This window comes from Egretta garzetta, unplaced genomic scaffold (genome assembly GCF_000687185.1).
Source record: "Egretta garzetta isolate BGI_Z169 unplaced genomic scaffold, ASM68718v1 scaffold296, whole genome shotgun sequence".
NCBI lineage: Eukaryota > Metazoa > Chordata > Aves > Pelecaniformes > Ardeidae > Egretta > Egretta garzetta.
The window spans coordinates 443,303-458,709 of record NW_009259988.1 but is presented as its reverse complement, the minus strand read 5'-3'; the positions used below and the strand labels follow the sequence as shown (position 1 = coordinate 458,709).

At 40.8% G+C, this 15,407-nt stretch overlaps 1 protein-coding gene across 1 annotated transcript in view; it reads left to right on the top strand.

Annotated features, from left to right (window-relative positions):
* KCNU1 (potassium calcium-activated channel subfamily U member 1) overlaps positions 1–15,407 on the top strand; it is a 53,233-nt gene that overhangs the window by 14,426 nt on the left and 23,400 nt on the right. Inside the window, exons 15-19 of the mRNA XM_009640540.1 lie at positions 496–608; positions 713–781; positions 2,676–2,765; positions 2,897–2,997; positions 6,799–6,895. Of these exons, the coding sequence (XP_009638835.1) occupies positions 496–608; positions 713–781; positions 2,676–2,765; positions 2,897–2,997; positions 6,799–6,895 (470 nt within the window). The remainder of the gene's footprint in view (positions 1–495; positions 609–712; positions 782–2,675; positions 2,766–2,896; positions 2,998–6,798; positions 6,896–15,407) is intronic.

Here is a 15,407-nt window from a genome sequence, read left to right as displayed (position 1 = left end):
CAACCCTTCTCTAGTCACACAACTACCAAAGAAGGAAAAAAAGTGCTTATGCTGAAGTAGATGATGACAGTTCAGCAATAGATCACACTTGCAATATCTTTATTTATGATTGTTAAAACTTTACACAAGACCAGTTCTCATTTGAATAACTAAGGAGGCAGGTTAATCTTATTGCAAAGTAATGTGTAACTTCCCTCAAATAATGGGCTCCCAGTACTTTGCAGTCATGAAATTTCCCTGTAACTTTATTTGTATGCAGTGATAACACCTGTTCTTTGATGATCTGAATTGGAAGTGTCCAGAAGGGTTGAGACTTTCTCTAGTCTGTTGTTGATTAACTCTGATAACATATAGCTGACATCATTCAACTTCCAGTAACTAAGGGCCTTTGATCTAATACCGTGTGGTGTTAGAGTGTTGGCCCTGTGTTAGATTACATATCCTACTTGCTTTGCCTTTCAATAAATACATTATCTTTATGGTTGACTCTTTTAGACAAAGAGAAAATATTTGAAGGACAAAATGCATCTGGAAGACAAAGACTACAAAGTAATGACTCTTCAGCTCTCCAATGATTTTGCAGACATGACTTTTATAGAGGTTTGTCGGTATGTGGTACAGATGTGACTGTTCCTCTGTTATTTCCTTCCAGATGTGTCTTTTCACAGTACAGAGATATTGTGACTAACTGTGACTTGCTTTCTTTCTCCAGGTTGTGCTTTGTAAAACTGAACCTTGTCCTCTTGGGAATTGAACTCAAATTTGGCAGTCAAGGGGAGAGGTAATTGTCTGGGAGACTTCTCTTCTAGTAAGAAGTCAACTAATTCCAAACTAACAATTTCCAAAGAACTTAGAAGACATGCCCCAGGGTCTGCACAGGTTTTATACACCTCTTATCTTCCTATGTGCAGTATTTAGGAGACAGGATCAAGATGTTGTTCCTGGTTACTTAAGTGCTGGGGTAAATTTTACCATGTGCAGCAATCTCTTCTGCCTCCTCTCACAGATAATCAGGCAAGAGATGGGAGATGAAACACCATTCTTACCTTCTATTCCACATGCAAACAGCATTGGTCTCACTTTGATTTGGGGTGACTCAAGCATATTTATTTTCATTGGTAAAGGAAACACCTCCTCATTTTTTTTAGCCACATGAGTTTACAGAGGCTCCTAAATGCTATAAAGCGTTGTCATAAAGGGATAATTTGTCAGTGCTGGCAGCAGAGCTTTTGCTCTCTGAAGCTGATCTGGTCCTGGGCCAGATAACACTCTGTCTGTTCTAATGATGAAATACAAGACATCCTAATGGGGAAGCTGGAACTAGTTCAGAAAGGGGAATAAATAATTGCCATAGATCTTTAAAAAGCTTGAGAAATCACCCAAAAAATGCAGACTATTGAGTGCAATTATTTCTCTTTCCACTTTTGTAAAGGAAATGGCTGTTTTGACGAAACTGTGGAACAGAAACTCTGAAAACAGAGGGGTGTAGGGAAACACTGCTGTGAGAAATACATTGGGGCTCTCTTCCAGAAGTGTTGAGTGAATTCTACGCTGAAAGAAGCCAGTAGATGTACTTGCTTAGTGCTAATGGAAAACAGGCCACAACTCAGTCTCTTCTTCCTTGAGTTCATATGCTGTCTGGCTGAAAATAGAACGATGAAAAGAGAAAGCAAGAGGGAAGAGGAAGCTGCATGCTCTTTGAGAGAGAGTCTATTTTTGATTCCTTTATGCAACAGTTGGCACAGAAGAGGTACCTCTTCTAAAAACGGGACCTCTAGATGTTACTACAATATCTGTAGTAATAATTATAGTCATTCAGATTTTACTTGTCCTCTGAGCCATGAATCTGGAGGAGCTGAGTAGAGGCCTTCTCTTGTGTGGAAGGAAAATGTTAACAACGTCGTCATCTTTCTTTATGCCATTCACACTACCGATATTCATTAAAAGTGGGTTGAAAGCAATAGGAATTTGGACTGAGATGGTGCCTTGAGTGGTCTTTGTAGGGGAAACTGGTATATTTAATGATGTTGCAGGGAATTAAACATAGATGTGCTTAAAGCAGCCCAGCAGGGATACTCACTCTGGATGTAGAAGGAGGAACCGTTAGAAAATCAGGTTTCCTCCCCTTGTTACCCGGCATGTTCAGCATTAGAGCAGACACCTCAAACCCTGCACATCCTCAGCATCTTCAATTGCACTTGTATTTTAAAAAAGAACTTGTATTTTAGGTGTGAGTATTCAGGATTTTCAGTGACCCCATGGAGAAATGGCTATGAATGATTTTATTACATTAAACGTGTTCAAAAATAATGTGGTGGAAGTGAAAGCACCTTTCCTATGAAGTTTACAATTTAGCAAATTAATTACAAAGAGCTGCCAAATACTCGGAGACCTCAGAGTTGAATAAACTGCAGAAATCCTAACAAAAGCTGGTTTGCATTCTTTGAGTCCTTGTTCTTCCACAACTCCTCCAGGTTTCTGTGGACAGTAAATTCACTTTGTGCCACTGAAAAAGCATGTTAACTTTTTCGTGTCTCTCATAAAGCACAGAGGATTAATGTAAGATTGTGAGGTGAAACTGTTATGATCATATAGTCTGAATTCTCACAACAGAGGCAGAAGATGTCACCAGGTAGACAAATGGTGATTACTCTTTTGATTGTTTCTCAATACAGTGCTATCCTGATCAATCCATCTGCGCAGATAAAGCTTCATCGGAATACAATGGGCTTTTTTATTGCTCATTCCCTGGCAGAAGTCAAAAGGTAAGGTTCCCTATTACTGTTTTGTTGAAAAAAGGTCAAGAACAGAAAAACTTCCAAGAGCAGAGGAGTGCTTTTATTCTGTCATCAGTTAAACACAATTCAGTTCTGCCTAATTCACTTCTGTTTTCTAGGGCACAGTTCTACTGTAAAGCCTGTCACAGTGATATACAGGATCCAGAGCAGATTAAAAAATGTCAGTGTAAAAGCAGACTCTGCTCAAAACCGTTCTCAGGTAGTTTTTTAAAATCTGTTTCTTGTTTGGAAAAAAAAAAGGTTGACTTAATATCTGCTCACTGTATTTTTATTAACTTTCTCTAGACAGATATGTTGGAATACACAGCCCTTTACTTACCTGATAAAATAGGGAGCTTTCCGATGATATTAGTAAGTTGGGGGTCTTTTTTAGGATGCTTTTTTTTAGGAGTCAAAGCTTCTTGGCTAAAAAACAGTAGAACAGAATATACTTTGAAGATTTTCCCTCTACTCATTAACAGTTTATCACAGAATACTGTTCTGAAGCGAATGTGTCTTATGACTATAGCATGTATATAATTGAAGCAAAAGCTATAGCTGGATAAAAACAGAATTTTGTGTCTGGTTTGTACTAGGTTCTTGGTCAGGATTCCCTGAGTAAGTGTGTCTAGATCTTTGTCATCGTGAGAATATAAAACTTTAAACATGAAGTCAGATAAATGTTTTCGAGGTTGTGCATGTTTTATAGCAACACTTCATGGTGTTTGCTCTGAGGACCGCAAGTCTCATTAATCATGGTAACATCTAACCCCAAACAGAGCAACTTAATCCTCCTTCACCTCAAACTCCATTTCAAAGATGTGGGGGTTTGTTAGCTGTTAGTTTTCTGTTGAAATAGAGAACAACCTCTCAGCTCTGTGTGTAGCTACACCAAATGGAAGCCTGCTGCATTTTCATTAAGCATTTAAGGCCAAAATGCACACGTCTTCTAGGCTCCTGTAAAATTCTCTGCTGGTGTCTCCCCTCCATAGAGGTGGTGCTTTGCTTTAAAGAGTAGACAAGGAGCCTTCCATTAAACGTGGATGTACACATGCATGCCTACTTGTATTTCAGACACTTGCAAATCCTTTAAGCAGCAGATGGCAGCCAAGCCCCATTACAAAACATGCCTATGAACTGCAGATGGTTGAGATAAAGGCAAAACTCATTCACACTGTGCTCAGCCAGACTGAGTGAACAAGCACAAACATGCTGACACCTGGAGGACTCCATGTAGTAATGTCATGTGGAAAGAGAAGCTGGAGCCCATTTCCAGTCCAACACACTTACCAGCATAGATGTAACGAGGCTCCCTGAAAGCCAGCTACCTCCCAGAAAAGACTTCCATAAACTGCAAAGACATCTTAATAAAAGTCAATGGCAAATGAATAGGAAGACATTGACACTGTAGGAGCTCTCCACCTGGTTGGTTTTCTTCTCGTTTCCTAGGCAATCTTAGATTTTAAAAGGACAAGATGACATTTCAGTATAAATGCGTATTAATAAAAAGCAGTTGTTTGCAAACCTGCAGTTCTGCACCAGTTATGCTGTATAGAGAGTGGTTGCCTGAGGTGGATCAGGAGCTTTGCCAGGCATAAGACCTTGCCATTGGTTTCCCCTAGGATTCTGGATGTATCAGAGCAAAACAGAGCTTAATTATAAGCGCTTTGGTTCATTCCTCCACTCTCCATATAATGTGGTTTAAATGGTACATGGTGCTCTGGATTCCTCCAAACTCATTGTGAGGGGAGGTAAGGGGAAGGTTAGGTGGAAAAGACCCCAGCTAGCATAGATGAGTATGCCTCCAGTACCTGCAATGGAAATAGGGAGATTTAGTTGGTGAAAAGAAAGTTCATTGTCATGAATCTAAAAACTAATACAGGAGCCTCACAGATTGTGAGCTTTAGTCAAAGGAGCTACTGTTGTCATTTTAACAGGAGTGTAAATGGTGTACCAGAGTGCAGTCAGAACAGAAAACAAAGGCTATTTTTTCCTGTGTCATCCAGACTTAATCAAAAGCTATTACTATTACTAGATATTTTTTTTTAATCATCAGATATGTATTAAGAGACAATGGGGCTCCTTGAGACAATGGCACCCTGCCCTCTTTGGGGCCTGGTTGGGCAGTGGAAGTAAATGGGAGCTTTTCTCCCTGTTCTGAATCTCTGCAGTGCCTCAGAGCTGCCCCGGGCAGTCAGGCCCTGCACAGGTTGTTCACAGTAACCCAGCAGTGTGTGATAAAGGCTGGGACTGAGCCCAGCTCTGTGGAGTTGGCCAAGTAACTTGGTTTAGAAGACCATAAGAGAGTTCTGTCAGATACTTATTAGTGCCTGTGTAAGACAGGCTGTTGTGAATTTTCATTCTCTGACTTGACTTATAACTTCCATTAAGCTTGACCTAGAGGAATCAAGTGGCACATAGCATCCTCAGAGAGCTCTCCAGCTTCCGCCTCATTGAACATGGGGCTGTAGAAAGAGGTGTATCCTGTTACCAAGGCTAAATGCACCTGCTTTTAGCACACCTGTGTAGCTCAGTTTCAGCTGAAGGTTGACAAATCACCTATTCAGAGAGATGTCCCTTTTTCTGCCAGGGGTATGTTTGGAATTGCTAGCTGTTTCATCTGGGTTAGTATGGTTTGGCAATAGTTACAACATCACAAGGAAGTTAAGGGTATGTGAGAGGGTTCATCTGTCAGTTTGAGATAAAAAGATATGTGTCTGAGTGTTCCTCCAGTCCAACCTTTCCTTTCCCATCTGTATGCGTTGGACATGTTTAGACACATGTGACATGGAGAGCTTTGCTGCGCCTCCTGTCAAATGCTGAGAAGGGGAGGAATGCAGATTAGCAACAAAGATATAGACCAGGGGAGTGTGAGGAGTAACATCATGCATCCTGAACCAGCTACATCACTGGGAAAAGCGGGAGATACAGGTAGGCTCTGGTGCTCTTAAAAAATCTCAGAGGGTGCTGCTGTACATCCTCAAATCACTGCCTGGTGTTATAACGCTGGGCTTAATGGCCCATGACCTCAGATTATGGCCTAGAAAGGACTAGATCAAATGTCAGAGAAAAGATGTTCCAGCTGTTAAATAGCTACTTTAGGATTTGGGAAACTTGAGCTCATTTTCTTGATCTGTTTCGTCAGACTCAATCTGGGACTTTAGGCCACTTAGCCTTTCTGAATATTGATTTCCTGATGGGAAGCTGAGGAAGTTAAAAATGGTTTGACTCGCAGAGGATAGTGTCGTAAACAATTGCAAGTCACTTTTAACAAGTATGAGGATGGTACAGGGTATAAAGTCTTCCTATGCTCTGGTGCACTCTTTTTTTTTTTCTTTTTTTTTTTTTTTTTTCTTGTATGGAGGACCACTTAGAGCACTCTTCCCCTGCAGGACCAGGATCATCCTCCTCCACACTTTTAGGGACAGGCCCAGCCCCGGCACCCCCATGCACCTTGGACTTCCCCCTCCCTACAGGACCAGCCCTGGGACCCCCTCCTTTTCCAGTGTAAGCTGTGATTCTCTCTAGTCAAGAACACATCTTTGTTCTTTCCCATGCAAAATGAGAGAACAAAGGTCTTTGAGATCACGTGTGTGTTGGCTATGTGTTGAGGGTTTGCTTCCTTCATCGGTGCCTACACCTGCAGAAGTGACAAAGGTTTCTTTCACTCTGGGGGAAAAACTCAGCAGTACTGATTGAGTTTTAACTTCTGGATTCCAACACAAGAACCTCACAAAGAAAAGGAGCTCCCTTTGGAATGAAATGGTGTGTTAAGTATGTAGTGCTGACCATATTTAAGACTATTTTATGCATACTAGATGGAATTACTATTTTATAACGCTGTGCTGTATTTCTGAGCAGTTGGTATGAATAATCAATTACTCAGAGCTCCTTTGTCTAGCATTTCTGAAGCCCCCACAGTATTCTCAAATGCCATGGTAGCCATTTGCAGACACAATCTAAATGCAACTGAAGGCTGCAACAAAAGGAACCCAATTCTGTTTCATTGCCTTTGTTTCAGAGAAACTGAAATTCTGTAGAGAATTGCATGTTTCAGATGAAAAGCCTGCAAAGTCAAGGTCCCCTGGTGGTGGTCTACCTCGGAGTTTTGTTAATGGGTAAGAAATATAAAGCTATGTATATGCTGAGCAAGCATTTCCTGGACTGACTTACTGAGAATTTGTGTGGAAAGTCAGAACAGCAGGGTGTGCCTCTTTACTAATTCTTCTGCTATTGTTGGTGGTTGTGGTTGAAGGGGATGGTTTATGGCTTCTCCCTATCTTGATTAATTGAACAGCGTCGAAAATGCAGCTTATGCCTGTGCATCCAAATGCTTAGCTTCTCATACTCTCCTGCAAGCTCAAAACTGGTGCTGTGAACTCCTGATACCACTGTGGAGGAACAAAGGGAAGGAGAAGGAAGGGATTGGTACAGCACCTGAAAGTGCTCACTGCCTTCCAGACAGAAGCCCGATGATACCATCACTGAACAGCTGAGTCACGAGCACAGTTGGTTTGGCTCCTTCTGAGGGAGCAGAGTGGAGGCAGGAGCAGCTAGGAACATAAATGCCAACACCAAGACTTGCTCTTTGCTCAGATACTGAATTGCAGGGTGATGCTGGCAGCAACCTGGAAGACCAGCAAACTCTGTTATACTCTAAAAAACGTTTGCTCTGAAGGCAAATGGAGATGCAAGAGAAATGACACCCTACAGCCTTTCTCTCTAGAACCAGTAATACATGCTAGAGGAGTCCTTTCTAGGCCATCTAAATTCTTTCTAGCCAGGGGAATCTTATTTTCCAGCAGGGTTTAGAAACTGGTGGCAGAGCAGAGTCTTCTGCTGTCTAAGGCAAGGTGTGAATTCCAGTATTCTTCTCTACAGTGTACTTAGTTTGTCAGTCCAGTTGACTTGCACTGGGACTCCTCATAACCTGAGCTGCTACATTCAACATAAGGAAGGGTATCATGGTCTGATACTGAGCTGTCAGTAGTAGCAAGCTGTTGCGCTCTTCCCAAGCATCCACTAGAGAGGGTGAGAGGACATATTGGCAAACAGTGTCATACCAGAATTTGCAGGGAGTAAACAGGAACCGAGTAGGGGAAGAGATGCACAAACTAGTATTTCTTGCCTTGTTTCTGCTTGTGAGCAATTTGCAGCCACGCAGAACTGAAGAGGCTTAATAAATGATGTCTCCCCTCCCTCCAAAACCCCATCTTGTGCTTCAGCAGGGAAGGCAACTGTCAATATGGCAAGGACTCTAAGGTGTCCTCTGGAGAGCTTTGCATCTTAGCAGCTGTCCCCAGCACATACATGGTATTGGGACAATAAAATGTTGCTCAGTGCTGCTGTCCTACAATGATTAGGTCAGCTGTAAATACTGGGACTGCACAGTAAATACATACACACATATTACCAGATTGTGCTGACTTGTTAAATATAAACGAAAACATAATTAGATTTATAATGTGTCCCTCCCCCTTCTCATGCCCAATAACATAATTTACCATGGGGGGTGGAAGGAGAAGAACAAGCCCTCACAACCTGCTGAAATATCATTATTAACATGCACATGAAAAGTCAATTATGCCAGAGGGAGGTATTTAAGTGAAGTGAGTTTCCATACTCCAGGATTACACCTTGGGGATTATATATTTCTTATTTATTTATTTTCCCTGAGATCTCTGCTGCTGCTTAGCAGTGAGGAACAAAAATGTTACTAAGAGATATTTTTAAATCCCCTAAAGAAATAGCCAAATATGCAGATAAATAATTGTTCCCATCCCCATCAAGAGTTTCCCTCATCACCATATCATAAAGACTCTGTATTCTGTCCAGTCAGTGCAGGTATGTTTTCTGGTGTTTAGTTTTAAATGACGCTAGGGACTGGTCTTCCAACACTTCCCTGGGGAGGACATTTTACTGTACTGTTATTATTAGTTGCAGTATTTATTATTTGTATTATAGCAGTGCCTTGAGGCTTCTGCTGGGACTGGGATCCTGTTAGGCTGGATGCTGTATATGTGCATGGTAAAAGGCAGTTTCTGCCTTAAAGAGCGCTCAGTCTTAAGTAGAAAGAGCAGACAAAGAGTGGGAAGGCAAAGGGAAATAGGAAAGGGTGAAAAGAGGTATTGAAAGTCACAGAGGAAACCTCACAATGCAAAATACAGCTCTTGGGGGCTGACTCTTTGTGTCATTAGAGTTCTCAAATTAATCCCAAGTAATTTTTTATTATTATTTAAATCAACAATAGAATTGGATCCAATTGTCCATTTTCAGACTAAGGTGAGGTTTTCCATCTGGGGTGTTCTGCTAATAGAAAAGCTAACACTGACCTTTTGCTTCCAAATTAGGGTGGTTAGGACAGTGACCAAGGGGAACTCCATGTTCAAATCTCTGCTCTGTTTGATTTAGGATGGTAAACAGCAGTCTGATCCAGGGAAGGTAGATATTTTAATGCGAGTCTCATTTCCAGGGTTCTCTGGATATATAATAGGGATTGCTTCCACTGTGTCCAGCAGGCAGTGCTTTTAAAATTACTTGGATGCTTACCCTCTTGCCCTTTTACACAGTCCTTTGAAAATCTGAATCTGTGTTTATTGGGACATTTAGCTAGCTAAAAACTTAAATTCCAATTCTTTTTTTAAGCAGAAATTTGTATCTGAGATTGAGGCAAAATTTGCATGTAGGCTAATCAATGAAAAATGTAATCAAACTATAATTCAGAGAAATTCAATAAAGTATAGTGGGAAAGAATTAGGCATGGCCTATTATAAGGCTCAAAACACATACTTGATTCAGGTCTTGCCTATACTGCTGGTGTCCTAGACTATTTTAATGAATGATATCTTCTGTCATATTGCACATGTTAAATCTCATACATGTCGTTATTTCTCTTTTTGTTGTGCCTTCCCCTGTCCCCCCAAAAATAAGCAGATCTTTATATCCAGGGAAAGAACTTAATTAACATCATTAAAAAAAAAGTCATCACGAACCAATACAAAAAAACCCTGAGACCTATAAAGCTCATCCAGGAGTGAATACATAAAGACCTGTTAGGATTCCTCAAGCACTTCTGAGCCCCTGCATCGATACACTTGCTTTACTAGTCATGGTTTTTCCACACATTCTTGCCTAAGGCATGACAAATTTAATGGTGTATCTAGTGAGGCATAAAAGTATGTGAGCAAAGCTCTGTGTGTACACAGCTCTGCAACATCTCCTTCCCTTTTGCCCTGGTGTAGAGTCACTTCAGCCAAGCAATGGATTAGTAGAAACTGAATTAGATTAAAAGGGAAACCAGGTTAAAGAACGAAGTTTTAGCTCCGTGTTAATTGTAACTTATCTAGTGCCTGGATAATTGCTCGTAAATACCTGCTGAGTTGCCAAGGCTTGTCAGTCTTTAATAAATCTTAAAGACTTAAGATCTTACTCTTTGATGCTACCCATCACTTCCCAATCCAAAGGTAGGGCAAAACAAGGCAGTAATGCTGAGCGCTCCAGCTCAGCTAATCTGGCAGAATGCATCACAATCTTTATAAATGTGTGAGAAGGGCTGTACAAGAGCTCCCGAAAAGGTCATTGGTATTTTTGGAGCAATAAATCATGGAGGGAAAGATTTGCATTTTGGCTGTATAAAATCCAGGGCTGGATTAGGGAGAGCATACTTTGCAGTAATATTTCTCTCCTGACTTGTTTTATTAGCTTCCTTTAAACATGTTACATTATTGCTTATAGAATTTCATTTACTTGGATTGGCAGCTTGATAAATATGTCTATTGGCGATGATTTGGATTGCTCTGGGCATTAATATTATTAAAACCTGTCACAAGGAAATGTCTGAAAGATGACTTACTGTAAAGATTACAGCATGAAATAAATCATACAATGGTATTTGTTACCGTTTATGGCCTCTTGGAGCCGAGTCAATCCCTTTTTATGTTGCATTATTTTTCAAGTTTTTATAGCCTTACATTATATATCGCTGTCAGAAATGAACAGATGGGGTGTCAAACACGAGCCTTCTGAATAATTCCCACCCTCGGGTTATTTGTATGAAGGACAAGTGTAAAACTGTGTTCTCAAGAAAAAGGAGATAGATAGAGGTGGAGAAAGTGTTGTTACAGTGAGCAAGATCCCTTTTGTCAGCAGGCACATTGTGCTTTTGATCACTACCTGGTATTTACGCTACAGGGTGGAGGCTCTGTGGAAAATTTAGCAGTCTGTTGGCATAGCAAAAAACCTCACAAGTTAGACAAGTTTCATGTTCCTTCAGCTTTACTTTTATTGCTAGAATGGGAGAGAGATGCGGAAAGGGTGTTTCAGTGACAGCCAAACTTCAGAGGGTTTGTAGAAACATGGAAAAGTGTGGATGCCTATAGGCACCTCTCAAACACCTCAGGGCTGGAATTCTAAAAAGAGTCTCTCCTGAACTGCACAATTGGCATTTCTGGAGTTTGGGATGCATAAGGAAGATGACAAACAGATGTTTTGGACACTGGAAGTTTATGAACTGATGTTAAGCAGGGAGCTCCTCTAGGAAGAGGCAATAATATTTTGCATTCCAATTTTTGTGGTGTTGGGAAGTCCCATTTTTCTTGCTCTGTATTTTTGAGGACAGCTTGTCAAGAGTCAGGGTGATAGGTTGGATGGAGTGATAATTAAGCTGATAAATACACATGCAGTTAATTAGGTTTATCTGAGTTAAAGAAATTCAGGTGGGAGACATTGTCCATGCATACTTTCCCCCAAGCTTTTTCTCTTCAAATCTCCAGCCCCTGGAATCCTGTACAGGTAAACAGAATATAAATCAATATTATTTTTGGAACATGACCCTTCTTTGTCTAAATGGATCTTTAAGCACCCAATACATTGTTCTGTCAATGCAGGCTGGCTGAATCTTTCTCAAGGCACACTGAGGTCTTATCTTCACTGAAACTTGCACAACCAATAAGACTGACAAATCATTGCGATGGAGCAGATATTTTAGTGGATTTCTGACACAGAAAACCTAGCTTCCATGGTGAGCAAAATCTGCCCAAACTTGTTTTGTACAGACTGCATTGTCTGTTTGCATGAAAACCAAGTCTGTTTACTGGCACTGAAAGCGGGGTTTCACTTTTTTCCTTTTTTTAAAAAAAAAAAAACAACAAAAAAACCCCATAATAAGCAACAGCATACTCCATTTGGGTTTTAAGTCACCAGAGATGTTGCTGGTAACTCTAACAGGACTCTTCTTCCATCAGTGATTTACTTGATTCAGTTTTGGTTAAATTTTGTGTATAGGCCTTCAGTGTTTTGTTTTGTTTTTCCCTTCCCTTCTGGAGAGTAAAAAATTCGGAATGCTAGAAAGAAAAAGTCTCAGCCCTTGCCCGCCCTTATGTACTGAATTTTTTCTTAACTTCAGTTTGTATTCACACTCACTGTATTTGGCACCTAAACTCCCTGTGATTTTAGCCAACCACTGTTCCTTATGAATTTAGCCAGCTAATCCAAAGCTTATTCCAGCTTCTTTCTGAAGCCCTCATCCCTTGTGTTCACATGCCTCTCTTGTTTCTCTGAGACTTACCACTATAGATCAGAGAGCCTTATCCTTCGCAGCCTTTCCCTCTCCCGTATGCCTCACTCTGTTTTTTTTTTTTTTCCTATATTTCATGTGAAAATACACCACCACTCTCTTCCCCAGGCCCTTGTCCCACATCTATCATCAGGCTTGCATAAGAGTTTTAGGGATTCACATTCACCATGCAAAGTACAGTTGTACTGCACATTGTAACTGGAGTTGCACCCACCTGTACATACTAATCCGATTCCATGTTATACAATAGTATAATCACTTAAAGAATTTGTATGACTGATGGTGTGAGTTCTGAGTGCATAAGGATAAGTTTCATAATTAGCTTTCCCTGTGAACTTGTGCAAACCAGTCTATTTATAATTTGGTCAGCTCCTGATTTTTAATGAGGGTGCTGAGAGTGACTGAAGCCTCTGGCAGCATGCATTTCATATTTTAATTACCCACAGTAATTCTGACAATTACACCAATGTCATAAATCACATCATAATGACCCATTAAAAAACCACCCATATTTAATGATTGGATGGGGATTTAAATTAAATAGATATGCAGTGGCTTAACAAGAAGCCAAAAGATCCATGGAGTTTCGAAGTCTTCCAAATCTTTTCATTGAGCTGTGGTTCCAGAAGGTGAAGAAACTTCATGCAGTTTCTTTCACAGGCAGTCCTGGTTTCCTCAACAGGGGATTGCTTTTCATGGGTTGAAATCCATACCTGTGTGTCAGGTTAGAACTGGACTTCTACATGATTTGAGTCTTGGTAGTTAATTGCTCATTCTGATCTCTGTCTTGGAGTCTGGGAGAATTTAGGATGTCGCTCTTGGCAAGGCCTATACGCTGGTCACAAGCTTGCCTGGATGTCATGCAAGCATAATGGCATTGGGTTTTAGCCAGTTAACTTGAGTTTTAGTAGGGATAGCGTAGAAATACGGCTCATGTTTTTCTGCTCTGGCAGGTAGCTTTTGTTATGCTGTCCGTGGTTTAATGAAGTGTCAATTTATCGGTCTTGTGTGCGGTGCCTAATGCCCTTCTTACCATTAATCGTTGCTGAGGAGGGCAATTAGTAAGGGATGGTCAACATCACATTGCTTACATAGCATTTTCTTCTCTGGTTATTTCTTGGGTGGCGTCACCGTGTGCCACCTCTTACACAGACCTGAAACTACAGGGCTAGGCTAGGTAAGTCCTCTGAGGAACCGAGTCTGCACGAAGTTACCACCAGTTCAGCCAAAACCAGGGCTGTGCTACCCAGCATAGTCTATTATTCTGCTGGGTTCTGGCTCCCTGGTTTTGGCCCTTAGTGAAAATCACTTCTATTACCTAAGATCTTGAGTAAGCCAAGTTCTGCTCTTTAGATTATTTTGCTATTAATAACGTCACAATAAGTGGGTGGAAGTAGCTAATGGCTCTAAGCCACAAATGATCCCAAATGTTCCCAGTCTACTCTCCTGTAAACCTTGACAGATTGGGAGTGCTTAGTAAAATATTGTAACACTCAACACGCATTTACAAGACAGCGATCTGTCCCATGACGGCTTCCAGATGTGTGAGTGTGTGCAATTTCATAATTCAAGAACAGATTCTATTGCCCTCTGCAGATCCCCCATCAGGCTGTTCATAAATGCTGCTCATAATTAAATTAACCCACTAACTAGCCATGCAAATTTTGATAAGCAGTGACCAAAAAAATAAAAACAGGGAACTGTTGAGATGCTCTCAAAAAAATGACAAGGTTGTCTTCAGAGATTATTTGTCATTATGAGAAGATTTGTTTTTTCCCTTCCTGTTTGCCAAATTCTACTTTGTCCCTTCATACATGACAACTGTTTCAAGGTTTTAATCTAATAATTAGGAGCTGAATTTTGCCACCCTTACGCAAGCTGTCTGCTGTCTTACTCTCTGAACAGCCTTTCTGGAATCAAAGCAAGCCTCTATTCTGTGTGTGGGTAGCAGGATCAGGCTTCAGTTTTTAAAATACAACCTGTGCCCAGCCGAAGCAGCAGTGGAAGAACAAAAATATGCACATACACTTGTCCATGTCAAGGAGAAGCTGCGTTTTATCCAGCCCTCCTGTGACCTCGGAAGGGGAGAGGGAGACTTCAGCAAAGATTTCACAAGGGATGTTATGAATAATGAGCTGTTGTTTTCTGTCAGAAACAATGGCTCATAGCTCTGGCACATGAGATCTGCCTGCAGAAGTAGTATCCAGCTTCCCCACGATAACGGTGCTATTAATTTGCAGAAGTGTTGGAGTTATTGCACCTGGTTTATATCTATGGCTGAGCAACATGTCCTTATATAGTAAAGTGTTAGCTATGGGAGGTGATTTGGATGGAGGCTGAATGCAGACATGGAGAGCAGATAACAAAGGCAGAAGGTGTCTTGTCTTGTATGCCACTCTGAGGTTCCTTTAGTGAAGCAGGCCCTAATGCACCTAGATCAATGTTCAGACAGTTGGGTCCAGTTATCCTTATGCATTCTGAATTTCTCCAGTGCTGCCAACTCTTCAGACTTGCCACACAGGTATCAGGAGTTCTTCTTAAGGCATCATCACCTGGAGTCCTGTTACTAGAGAATCTTGGCTCCACTTTAAAATGTGGTGTCAGACAGTGCCTATTAGACCAGGATTCAGCCTTTCTATTTGTGTTGTGTAAGTCCCAATGCTACATGTCTCTTCCCATGCTGTTTTCTCACTTCAACTTAGTTTACCTTTATTATTCATGTTTACAACTCTAAATAAAGCAGGAGTCCCTAAACTTAGTGGGGGACTGTAAGTATTGCTGCAATATAGATGATAACTACAGACTATTTTTATTTTGGCGTATTCTGTACAACCACACTGACTTCACTGGGATTACATGTGTGTTGCTTAGGGGCAGATTTTGTTCAGTGGATGTAATTAAGAAAAATTTAACTGCTCATTTTTAAGATTGGCTTTACTTATTGCCTGATGTATTTGTTAATTATTGGATAGAATACTGTAAATTATAATATTTTGCAATGACATGTAATACCTCTGTGTCGATTAATTAAGCCTTGTAGTTCCTTATGAGGTAGG